The sequence below is a fragment of the Malus sylvestris genome, chromosome 11, assembly GCF_916048215.2.
Source record: "Malus sylvestris chromosome 11, drMalSylv7.2, whole genome shotgun sequence".
Classification (NCBI taxonomy): Eukaryota; Viridiplantae; Streptophyta; class Magnoliopsida; order Rosales; family Rosaceae; genus Malus; species Malus sylvestris.
Window position 1 is genome coordinate 36,129,591 of NC_062270.1, and position 12,890 is coordinate 36,142,480.

The 12,890-nt window shown below is 37.6% G+C and overlaps 3 protein-coding genes across 9 annotated transcripts; all 3 read right to left on the reverse strand.

The window, feature by feature from the left end:
* Positions 1-224: 224 nt before the first annotated feature.
* LOC126589944 (vesicle-fusing ATPase-like) lies at positions 225-3,027 on the reverse strand. Of its 7 annotated transcripts, none has more exons than XR_007612006.1 (4): positions 2,479-3,027; positions 1,711-1,867; positions 1,327-1,469; positions 225-705 (listed from the first exon to the last, which is right to left on the reverse strand). XR_007612006.1 is itself a non-coding variant. In XM_050255390.1 (3 exons), the coding sequence occupies exons 1-3, from the start codon at positions 2,596-2,598 to the stop codon at positions 681-683; spliced, it is 288 nt and encodes a 95-aa protein (XP_050111347.1). In that variant the 5' UTR covers positions 2,599-3,027; the 3' UTR covers positions 225-680. The 7 variants fall into 7 exon arrangements, 3 of the variants coding, with proteins under 3 accessions (XP_050111347.1, XP_050111346.1, XP_050111349.1); XR_007612004.1 differs by having other exon boundaries at positions 1,327-1,481; XR_007612005.1 differs by having other exon boundaries at positions 225-402; positions 610-705; positions 1,327-1,867.
* Positions 3,028-7,166: 4,139 nt separating this feature from the next.
* On the reverse strand, positions 7,167-8,200 carry LOC126590457 (uncharacterized). The gene is made up of 2 exons (XM_050255913.1): positions 8,012-8,200; positions 7,167-7,898 (listed from the first exon to the last, which is right to left on the reverse strand). The coding sequence occupies exons 1-2, from the start codon at positions 8,198-8,200 to the stop codon at positions 7,167-7,169; spliced, it is 921 nt and encodes a 306-aa protein (XP_050111870.1).
* Positions 8,201-9,125: 925 nt separating this feature from the next.
* On the reverse strand, positions 9,126-11,339 carry LOC126589945 (peptide-N4-(N-acetyl-beta-glucosaminyl)asparagine amidase A). Its single transcript, XM_050255393.1, has one exon. It carries the CDS (start codon positions 11,200-11,202, stop codon positions 9,367-9,369), a length of 1,836 nt encoding a protein of 611 aa, XP_050111350.1. The 5' UTR covers positions 11,203-11,339; the 3' UTR covers positions 9,126-9,366.
* Between the last annotated feature and the right edge of the window lie 1,551 nt (positions 11,340-12,890).

Below are 12,890 nucleotides of genomic sequence, written 5' to 3' on the forward strand. Positions count from 1 at the left end.
GCCGTCACCATTGCTTATAGCACACAATACTGCTATTTGTGCTCAAAGAGTTCAGCACAAATAACAGCCTATTTGTGTCTTAATTCTAACAATCATGTCAGATTGTCAGGTGACAGAATCATATGTGCATAATTTTCAAATTGTGCCCAATAGGTTCTATTTAAAAAAAAAAAAAAATTAATGTATAAAATTTTGAATTTTTTTTTTAAATCAACAAATCCCACAATATACATGTATTTCAGTTATTTACAACAAATCCCACGTAATTTACAACCAAGCCCTTCTTCAGAATCCTATCCTCCCTCACTGCACTGCAGCTGTTGGACCCAAGTTCTTCGTGCAATGAAGCTCACTTAACCACATTCCCTTCTTGCTTAAACTTAGATAGTCCCACAACTTTTTCTGAATTGAAAATAAATCGTAGCTGAATAAGAATCTTAGTAAAAAGCATAGACTAAGAAATATTTATACCTTACAAATAGCATCCATTTCATCAAAGATTATCGCATGCAAACCACTTTGGTCTCCAGGGGAATTAAGGACATAATGAGATTAGAAATTATTGAAAAACCAGCCTAAGTGCACTTGACATGTATATATTTCCCTTACCGCGAACCCTTTGATCATTCTCAGCATCAGCAGATAGATTCCTAACATTTTTCTCAGTTTCACCAACATGCTCAAAACTTCACGGCCATTAACAATCTAGCACAGTTCACAAAAACCGAAATCTCATCAATCACCAATGCAGATAATAACTAACTTATCTAAGGATAAGTTGCATATCCAAAATCATTCAGACATGCTCAAATAGCTTTGTTACAATAATGTTCTAGCATCAAAATGCTGTGTTAAATCATGATTCGACATGGTTCAATGTTTACAGCTGGCAGAATTTAATCGATTCATTACCTAGCCTGTTATGAAAAATAAGAATACAAGATTGTGACAGTGAGTATCTAGTTCTTAATTTTATCTTAGTTTCATGTGTCATCAATTGGTAAGTCTTATTTGAAATTACAGCTGAAACATAGAAAATTAATCATTCAAATGAATAGAACAAATCTTAGTCCTAAGAGATTTGGAACTCTCAGAAATTTAATAATTAAAGAAAAAGGTGGATCAAACTCCAAATCTTTGGTTCTTTCTTGTTCAACATCTTTCCAATTTGATGAGCCATGAGAGTTTTTAAAGTACCAGGTGGCCCAACATACCCTTTACATGCTTGATCCCTTATCTGGAGGATCAAAGTCTTTCCAGTAAGGAGTGTGGTATAAAGTTATACCAAAAAGATATCAGCGCAACTAGAAGAATCAGTTATCTTACTTATTTGTCACATGAGGAGGGAAAACATGGGATGCAAAAGCTCTTCGAAATATATCTGCAAACTCATCACCTAAGCCACCAATTCCAAGTGTTTGAAGATTAAACTCCTTGTGCCTGACAATGTTGCTACCTGTAGCTTCATGCTGATTTACAATCTGACGAATACAGTTCAGAATATCAAATTTCAATACATTATTTGGTATTGTATACTATCTAAAATAATACTGAAAATGGCCATCATATCATGACTCTGACATATGTAGCTAAATAATTGATCAAAGGAGCAAGTGCAAAAAATAAATTAAGAAACAATTGAAGAGATATGATATCTACACCCTTAGCAAGAGCAAGGCCAATCCTTTCCAAGAGAGAGAGAGATATTACCTAACACCGACATCATTTAATCTGCCGATAGCCATACCGGTAGAAAGACCAGCAAGGCCACAAGCTAGATAGCCATACAGGTACTGATGATCACGACAATGATAAGTCCATAAATACCAAACACTATAAAGTTGTGTTAATAACTGATTAGCAGCTCCTGATCAAAGAATGTAAACAAACAACTTTAGAGGTTAGATTATGTCTTTGTTGCACTGTAATACAAAAGAAAGAAAAAATCACAACCAATTTTAATACAATCAATTCAAACATTACACACAAACTAAAAATTCTAGAACATTAGAAATATGGAAAGGAAACTAATGCAGATGCTATTTGATTAAAAAGAATTAATTAACAAAAACTTTAAAGTCATATATAAGATAATATTTTAAAATTGCAGAAGTATAGAGATAGGGTTACATCCCACGTGAAAAACCACAGGGGTATGAACTCTGTTTCTCTCAGATTTTCAACACTTAAAACATCAGAGGACATAATTAAGTATAAATTTAACTGAGATCAGCTCAAATACCTCCAAGCTTATCATACAACTCTACAGCTAGCTAACAAAAATACAGACTATCCAATTTTGAAATTCTAGTTGATCGATCACAAGGCATCAAAGGTAAAAAACAAACCCCTTAACCATCTAAACCCCTTTGCCTCCAAATACTGTGAAATCCCCAAAAAAATACGATAAATTTGAGAAATTAAACAAAAACAAAAGGAAAACTTGATTGCGAATTAGGAAAAATATAAAACAACTACCTCCTTATGGCATTGATCTGAGGAACAGTGAAGACGATGGTGCTTCCTCAGAATCTTAGATCCGATCTCAAACTTCACCGACTCGACGAGTTTGAACTCCTGCAGCTTCTTCAACTTCATCTGAAGCTTGTCTTGCTCTTGGCCCTTTGTTTGGAGCTCTTCCTTCTTGATCTTCAAGATCTCCTCCTTCTTAAGGAGCTTCTCGGTTTCTCCTTCTAAAGCCTCGTTGCCTGAAGCTTCTCTTGCATTTCTTCAGGTTCTTTCTCAAACGACAGACAGTTGGGATCTGAGCGTGAGATGCAACGAGAGGGAGAGACAGATCGATTAAGATAGAGAGAGATACGGAGGCGTTGGTGTTTCTCAAATCTGATGCACGAGTGTTTTTCCAAGAAAAAAACGAAAGAAAATCTCAGATCTGAGAGAAGTGAGAGGTAGAGAGAGATGCATAGATTTTGTTTGGTTGATAAAGAGGGAATTTGGATAGAGAGAGAGAGAGGGAGGGGTTAAAGGGAGAGAGAGGGAAGCGGCGTGTGGCATCTGGGTGGATTAAGGAGGAAAGTGGGGTGTGGATGGGTTAACTGAGAGAGAGACAGAGAAAATGGGGAATGTGTAGGCCATAAGTATTTGAAAATTAATAAAAAATAAATAATTGTGTCTTTAGAAGTAAAATGTTGGCACAAATGATAATTTGAGTCCATTATTTTTATAATGATGTCTTGAAAAAATATTTGTGCCAAATTTGTAGAAGAATGGGCACATTAATTAGTGCCTTTATACAAAGGAAACAAATACAATTTTTTTGTGTGTAAAATTGGTTAGTTACCCACAAAATGATTAATTGTGTCCTCAATTTTGTATCCATAGGCCATTTTTGTTGTAGTGGCATTCGAATCGAGAGTTATCATGGTTCTCAAAAACCTTTAGAGATTTCCAATTTGGTTTTTGAGGACATTATCATGGACTACACCCAGAACACTCCTATAATCTTGACCCAAGAGTTATGCATTCCCCCGGAAGGCAAAGGGCATTGTGAAAAGATGGTGCCCTCGAATGTTAAGATATCAAACGTGAGCTTCAAGAACGTCAAGGGCACGACCGTGCACCCTACCGTTGTCAAACTTTCGTGCGGGGAGGGGGGCATGCAATGATGTGAAGTTTAGTGACATGAGCGTAAATGTGATAGGGGGCGAAGGTCCCGCAGCTTATTTTGACTGTAAGAACGTGAAGCCAATTGTGTCCGGCACAGTTCAGCCTTCAGCTTGTAACAAAGACCAAGGCGAACAATCCGAGTGATGACATGAATTGGTAGACATACGTCTACAGCATTGTTAGGGTTTGGATGGAAAATAATGTCCAAGTCAGACGCCCCTTCATACACATAACTGAATGATGAGTGGCGATTTATGGATAAATATTTACTCAACAAAAGCATAAAATAGACATGTTTTCTACAAATAATTAGTTTTTGTTATAAATATGTCAAAGTTAGAGAGATAACCTTTTTAGTAAATGATGGAGCAAAGCGGGTGTAAAATGTCACACTGAAATTATAGTACTAGGGGATGACAAATAAAAGATGGAGGAAGAGATTTCTTTCTTTCTGTTTTCTTCTGTATGTACATTGATGGCAGTAGGAGTGCTCTATTTATAGAGCAAATCCATACGAACAAATTCTTAAAGTTTGAAATTTCCAACATTTTGTTTCCGAAGTCTTCATCATATTTGTGTGGGTATTGACAAAGAACTTATGTGGGCATTCATCAGATAGCCGATGGTTTCATCAGCTAATGTTTTCAACTGCCAATGGTTTCAACACTCCCCCTTGAATGCCCACATATCAACATCAGTTGCCTCGTTAAAACTTTGCTTGGAAAAACCTAGTGGAAAAAAACCATAGCGAAGGAAAAAAAGTACAACTTTACCTGAATTGTTGATATTATGTTAAGTATGCTTATGTTGCCTCGTTAAAGCCTTGATAGGAAAAACCCAGTGGGAAAAATCCTAATCGAAGGAAAAAGAGTACAACAGGCATGTATCATGGATGCTCCCCTTGATATATATCTCCCTGTGATTCTGCATTCTCCAAATTGAGCTGTTTGATAAGTCAACGTAATCTGATACTTTGCCCTGACTTCTGAAACGTGCACTTTGGTAGAGATTTGGTGAACAAATATGTCAAATTTTCATTAGAACGGATTTGTCTAACTTCAATAATTTTAGCCTTCTGAAGCTCATGTGCACTGAAAAACTTTAAAGATATGTGTTTAGTTTTATCGCCCTTGATGAATCCTTCCTTCATTTGGGCAACACAGGCTGCATTATCTTCATGAATGACAGTTGAAGTGTCTATCTTTAAAGTTAGACCACATGAATTCCTGATACGATGGATCATTGATTTTAACCAAGAACATTCACTACTTGCTCATGTAAAACAAGTATTTCTGAATGGTTTGAAGATATAGCAACTAATGTTTTCTTTGTTGAGCCCCATGAGATTGTTGTATCTCCATTCTTGAACACATATCCAGTTTATGAGTGGGCTTTATGCGGATCAGAGAGGAAACCAGCATCTGCATATCCAACAAGGACCTGGTCATTTGTGGAGTTCTTTGAGTAGAAGAGACCCATATCTGTTGTCCCACGAAGGTATCACAATACATCTTTGACACCCTTCCAATGACGGATTGTTGGAGCAGAGCTATACCTGGCTAACAAGTTGACTGAAAAAGCTATATCTGGTCTAGTACATTATGCTAAATACAACAAAGCACCTACTGCACTCAGATATGGTACTTCTGGACCAATGACCATTTCATCATTTTCTTTTGGATGGAATGGATCTTTCTTAATGTCCAGAGAATGAACGAACATTGGTGTGCTGAGTGGATCTTTCTTTTTCGAGGGGCTGAATCTTTTGAACCTAGTGGTTTACCACGCTTCAGGCGTGCACCAGATGAATCATTCGCTGCCATTTTATTTTGTTCAACAGGGACATCAATTCTGGCAGGTGCATTTGCAGCTGGTATATGTGATTTTGTCGCTTTCATAGCATCATTAAATGCATCTGGCATTTGATTGGCAATGCTTTGAAGATGAACAATCATTTTTACTTCATTTTCACATTGAATGCTTCGATGATCAAAATGAGACAAGGTGGGAACAACCTATGCTAGCTCTTTCCATTCTTCTGGAACGGTCTTTTCTCCCCCTAATACGGGAATACTGTCTCATGAAAGTGACAATCAGCAAAACAAGTTGTAAACATATCACCTGTTAAGGGTTCCAAATATCTAATGATAGATGGTGAATCAAAACCCACATAAATTCCCAGTCTACGCTGAGGTCCCATTTTAGTGCGTTGCGGAGGTGCAACAGGCACATAAACAGCACAACCAAAAACTCGTAAATATGAAATGTTTGGCTGATGTCCAAACACGAATTGTATTGAGGAGTATTGGTGGTTGGCTATAGGTCTCAATCGAACCAATGATGCAGCATGTAGGATGGCATGTCCTAATGCAGAAACTGGCAATTTGGTTTTCATAAGCAAAGTGCGGGCTATTAACTGAAGCCGCTTGATCAATTTTTCTGCTAAACCATTTTGAGTATAGACATGAAGAACGGAGTGTTCAACATCAATGCCCAATGTCATGCAATAATCATCAAAGGTTTGAGACGTAAATTCACCAGTGTTATCAAGTCGGATTGACTTAATAGGATAATCTGGGAACTGTGCTCGTAACTTAGTTATCTGAGCAAGAAGTCTCGCAAAAGCTACATTTCGAGTAGACAAGAGACAAACATGTGACCATCTGGTAGATACATCAACCAAAACCATAAAATATCGAAATGGTCCACAAGATGGTTGAATAGGCCCACAAATATCCCCTTGAATTCTTTGAAAAAATGATGGGGATTCGGCATCAACCTTTAGTTGTAATAGTCTAATTACCAACTTCCCTTGAGAACAAGCTTTGCAAGGGTTATCATTTGAGATAACAATGTCTCTGCTCAATAATGGATGTCCATTAGAGTTGGTAATGATCCTATGCATCATGGTAGATCCTGGGTGACCTAGACGGTCATGCCAAAGCATGTAAACTTTTGAATCAATGAACTTCTAGTTCATGATAGTATGTGATTCAACTGTCTTTATGTATGTATAATACAATCCACTTGACAAACCACGTAACTTCTCCAATATACACTTCTGGGTATCATTGGAGGTAATGCATAGATACTCCACATTTTCTGAACTTTTCGTTTCAATGTGGTATCCATTTAAACGTATGTCTTTGAAACTCAACAAATTTCGAGTGGATCGAGTAGCATACAACGCATTCTGTATGGACAATATTGTTCCATTTGGTAACATAATCTGGGCTTTCCCTGAGCCTTCAATTACATCTGAATGTCCTGATATTGTTGTTACCTCTACTCTTGTAAGCATTAAGCTTGAGAAATACTTTCGATCACGAAGTATTGTATGCGTAGTTGCGCAATATGCAAGACAGATATCTCCGTTATTTCTCATGTTCTGAGAATAACCATAGTCTTTATCCATGCTCTCTGAGTAAGGGAATCAGAGTTAAAAGCAAGTTATAGCAGGAAATTTACATGCCACTTTTATTGAATCTGAAATGTCACTACAAGTTCAGCATAATAAAAATACATCAAACATAAACAATTCAGTCGGACCGATACATTTCATTCCCCTTTTCCATAATGAAGTCTGAAACATCTAGGTGAGTTGTGTTCAACTGTCCTGATAAGTCACACACTTGATTAGGTATATCCATTGGTTTAGCTTGGTCGAGAAAATTGGTCTCGACACCCTTCTCCTTGAAGGAGGCTTGATACAGATCCACCAGATGTTTTAGGGTACGACAAGTACGCGCCCAATGCCCATTGCCACCACACCTATGATAGACTCCTTTAGAGTTCCTGGGAGCATTGTTCATGTGAGCTTTACCTTTGTGGCGATTCACATTTTTAAAGTCTGAATTATGCATCGGAACCTGGTTGTGAAACTGACCGCCATGATTCTTGCCTTTCTTGTTCCACCGACCTCGCTTGTGGCCACATCCTCGTTTATGATTATCGCCACTAGAGGATGTGGCATTCACTTCGAGGGAAGCAACATTCACTTCTACGAATGGTGCAGATCCAGTAGGTCGAGAATTATGGTTTTTCATCAAGAGCTCATTGTTCTGTTCAACTACCAAGAGTACAGATATCAGCTGGTTGTATTCAGTGAAGCCTCGTGTTCTATACTGCTGCTGCAGGAACACGTTAAAAGCATGAAATGTGCTAAAAGTCTTTTCCAGCAAATTTTCCTCAGTAATAGTATCCACACAGAGCTTTAGCTGAGAGGTAATTCTGAACAACGCATAATTGTACTCTGCCATTGACTTGAAATCCTGGATCCTTAGGTGAGTCCATTCATAGGGAGCTATTGGAAGAATCACCGTTGTCTGGATGCATTCTAAAGAGTTAACGGATCTTCAACCGTTAAGTACTCGCTCTTTAGTGCCTCATCAAGATGGCGACGAATAAAAATCATAGCATTCGCCCGCTCTTGAGATGATGAACTGCTCTCTTCCCTGATGGTATCTCCAAGATTCCCTGCTTCCAGATGAATTTTGGTATCCAGCACCCAGGTAAAGTAATTCTTCCCGGTAATGTCTAGGGCAGCATAATCAAGTTTCGCCAAGTTCGCCATTTTCTTTTCTAAAAGAAAATGAGATGTGTAAGAACTTGCAATAATATGTATTCCTGAATGAATATAATGTTAGAACTTCTAGTTCTTACAAATTTTTCATTTTGATCTTCAGGCCAAAATGATAAGCACACGAAACTTCTAGCTCGAGATTTTCAAGGTGAATGAGGAGGGCGATTGTACCGCACCATTCTCATTGAAATAATGGAACATAGAATGGACGATTATTCCGCACCACTCAAGTAGCAGGAAAATTTAAATACGCATAACAGTGTGGACGATTATACCGCACCACTGAAAATTGCAATGAAATTAAACAGTAGGCAAATTAAATATGCAAGGTAGGGTGGGTGATTGTACTGCTCCACCTAAAATTTGTAGTAAAATTAAATATACAGTCCAAGATAGGAGATGATACTGCACCATCTTTGGATCGCAGTAAGATTAAATTTGCAGTTCAAGATGGGTGATTGTACCGCACCATCTTGGATTGCAATAAAATCATCATAAATAAATACTGAGTTAGTAATCAATATCTATACCAAACAAGAAATAAAAAATGTATGTAACCGTTAGGTTGAGAACTAGAAAATACTGAGTTAGTAATCAATATCTATACCAAACAAGAAATAAAAAATGTATGTAACCGTTAGGTTGAGAACTAGAAGCAGGCATGGAGCAAACAGTTCGTCGCGAGAGTATACCGCGCAGTTGAGGCAGAGGAAGAAGATGAACAGTAAAAACCTTAGAGGAAACATTTTTTCTTTCGGCGAAGAGAAATAATTTTCATTCGGCGAAGAGGAATGAGAAATAGTTATATTTAGAGACTCGTGCTGATAACGTGGTATAAATATGTCAAAGTTAGAGAGATAACCTTTCTAGTAAATGATGGAGATAACACAAGTTGAAAATATTGAGATAACACAAGTTGACATGATCCAGTTTTTAGAAATCATTCAATTCCAAGGAAAACCAGAATCATTTTAGTGCAGATACCTTAACTAGATTCTAGAAGAATATCCACAAATATAAATTTTAAGTACAAAAAACCTACATTTTTATTTGAGGTGCCAACAACCAGGAACTCGCGTAAAATTTACCAAAAAAAGTCCATTCCTGTAGCACATGAAAATGCATCGATATGAATAAGCTAGTCACCGTCATTGTTCTCAAGTAAATCGGGGACCAGGAAAGTTCCTTTGAGCACCAAAAGGCCACAGTCTGCTTAAGCCAAAATCCAAATTAGACTCTGGCTTTTGGCCGCACGTACTCCTCACCTTATCATAGAGTACGGTATAGTTTGAGCTGCTTATGTTTCTGAAGTAACAGGATTTGCCACCATCGTACCTATACACTTGCTGGGTACTCCCCAATCCACTAGCTACCAAATTATTTTTTACCACCATATTACCCTCGGCATTCTGCAGATTTCTGACGGAGCTACCTGATAATTGTGAACCAGCACTTGCAGACTTCTTCTCAATAAATCCCAATTCAACATTTGTAACCAACTTATAAGTTTCATTTGCTTGATCCAAGTAGTCAGTGTACAAGTAAAGAGGAAATTTTTTGTTTGATGACATTGAGTATGCACTGGAGGATGGCGGCCTGATATGAAGTGTATCGTTGAAATGGATCTTCTGATTCACTATCTGTGTATTAGCATCATTCCTCATGACCATTGTATTACTGTAATGGAAATCTTGAATCGCATCGGTTGTGATGTTCCCATAGGAGGACTTCATCCATCCAGTCGATGACACAGACCTGCCAACCCTTGTCAAAAATGTGCCGTTTAAACCCTTGAAATCTGAAACCAGTGAAACAACAAGGGGCAAGCTACTATGCTTCAAAAGCCCTCCTTCAGTTTTCGTGCTCTGCCTGTCCAACCAAAGATGCAAATTCGCGTCAACATACCAAACATTCAAGGCACTTGTAACATTAAAACCAAACTTGTGGCTCTTCCCATCCAATATCTTCCCTAAAAAGGGCGTAATCTCAATATCATAAGAAGGAAGATCATAGGATCCAATCGCAGTAATGGGTCTCCACAGCAGAGGATTGACCCCTCCAGTGAAAATCACAGTAAAAGGCCAGACTGCACCAACAACCTCACCGTCTAAACTCACCACAACCTCCCTAAAAGGCCCATTTCCAGGTGTGCCGCTAAGATTGTTTGCAGCAATGTACTCATTAGGAGCATTTGAATACCAAAACTCATCATTCTCATGAAATGAAACATACACCTCCAACACAGCCCTATAAACATTTTGTGGGATCTCAAATTCCTTCAACTGCGTATCGGTCGAATTCTGGATTTTAAACCACAACCCATCATTCAAAGGCAGATTTCTAGAAATGGGCAAGATCAAATCAGCCCAAGAATGGTACCCAGAAGCCAAATTTCCCAACTTTTTCTCGTAATTGTAGTTCAAATTCTTCTCAGCAGGGTAAAAATGAATGCTTATGTTCACATGGTAAATTCCAGTGTAGGTTTTATCAATCAAATTCCCAAGATAAACAGCTAGTGTTTGATCGTTCTGAAGCAAAGAATAATACCTTGTGATGTCCTTCTCGACACTCCAAACAATCCCATTCGGCCGCGGCTCCGCCGTGCAACTCCTGAGAAGCTCAACGCCGCCTAGCCAAACTCCAAAAATCCGATCAAATTGCCTCCCTTTGCAGGTGGATTTCCACTCGAGGACAATTTTAGAAAATGTTTGAGATGGGCAGTGCGAGGGAGGGGTGTATTTAGCAAAGACTGGAGCTTTGCCGTATGTATACCCAAAGTCGTGCTGGAGAACGAGCTGGGTGCAGGGCTTGGTTTTGGGGAGTTCTATGGGTTTGGTTACTTCGAAGAAGAGAGTTGGTGCGGGGTCGTTTTGAGGGGTGGGCTCGGAGAGGAGCTCCGATCGGAGGAGGTTGAGTTTGTGGACATTGGCAGTGGAAAAGAGTGGTTGGTGGAGGAGGAGGAGGAGGAAGAAGAGGGCCAATGGAGAGGCCATGAGTGACTTGCTGGTGGTTGAGCTTGTCTGTTGCTTTGGTGCTGTTCTTGGAGTAGAAAACAATCCTACAATAGTGAGTTTCTTTTGCTTTTTCGTTTTTGTCGAAGAGTTTCTTTTGTTGGAGAAGAAAACAATGGTGACTTGGTGATTGATTCTATAAACTGATTTAAATAATTTTTTTAAACGTACATTTTTACTTTCATTCCAGAAAAAAAAAAAATTGGACAAAAATTGGAATTCTTGATTCTCGTTTGATTCGTTCGAAAATTAGGTTTGCCGTTTTTATTTGAAAAATCAAATTTAATTTTTCATTTGCAAATAACTTTTTTTTAATTAGTGAGTACTTAATTAAAATATTACTTAAATTTTTAAGAGCTTGTTTGAAAAATACTTTTAAATGGATAAAAATGTTTTTAAAGAAAATATTTTTGAATTTAATCTTTAAAAATGCAAGTTAATTTTGAAAAAATACTTAAGTGATTTTGAATTCAAAAATATTTTTTCAAAAATCGTTTCGATCTTTTAAAAGCATTTCCCAAATAACCCTTAATTCCAATAAGAAATACCATAAACAATTCTGCTAATAAAGTGCTAATGGCGTAGGCAAATTTAGTAGATAATCTATTTAACTTACCAATTTTAGTCCAAAGAAATATTTAGTAATTTTGTATTTTCTACAAATAGCAATTGGAATGTGTTGGAAAACAATGTCTCATGTATTTGGGAAAGTGAACTGTCGTTTTTCAAGGGAATCCAGAAGAAATCAGTGATAAATTTAGTGGACAGAATATCAGTTCCTCCTTATATTTTATTGCTCTTTCTCTCTTCTTTGTTGCAAAGGAATTGGATCCTCTCCTAAGCACAAGCTCAGGAGCCTGTTAACTATCGCATGTGGACCGTTGGATCAAAATCCAACAGTTATAATTATTGTAACTTTTAGAGGGACCCATGTTTGTAGCCGTTGGATCAAAATCTAATGGCTCACGTGCGCTGGTCAGGAGGCTCCTAAGCTTGTGCTCAGGAGAGGATCCAATTCCGTTGCAAAATACATTTGGAAAATTAGCTATTTTTCATATGGGGTAAAAATCAAATTTTATGTAAAGGAACAAATATGTAGCATCATATTTTTTTTACACACGTTTTTGTGAGACTCACTAGTGTATTTTAACAATTCAAATCGTTTATCTTTTAGGTCATAATATGTAGATTAGACAATCCAAAACTATTATGATATTCATTTGTTGTGAAGAAAATAGACAAATACAGTTCTGCAACGAAACCCTATACCCTTAGTCTAACGATCATATGGTTGTGGATTTGTGTGCTTTTTGGTACATATAATCTTTAAATGAAGACTTAAAAAATAGACAATTCGAATAACTGAAATATATTACGAAATTGATTCCAAAAAATGCATGCCAAATGTTGCGTAAAGAAGATAGTGCCGCTAAATCCGTCCCAGAAACAAGTATGTAAAACAAATGAAGGCGATTCGATTGAGGAGATGGTCCACCAGAAGCAAGTACCCAACCCAAAAAACAACCCAAAGCAAACCAAACTGCATTGCTCTCAACGTTGTAATTGTTGTACTTGCAGCCTAGCGGTTTGGCCGGTTTCAAGATCGGGTGGTCTCAGGGTTTAGTCGTTAAGTAAGGAGCAGATGAAGAATAATCCAATAAAGACCACTA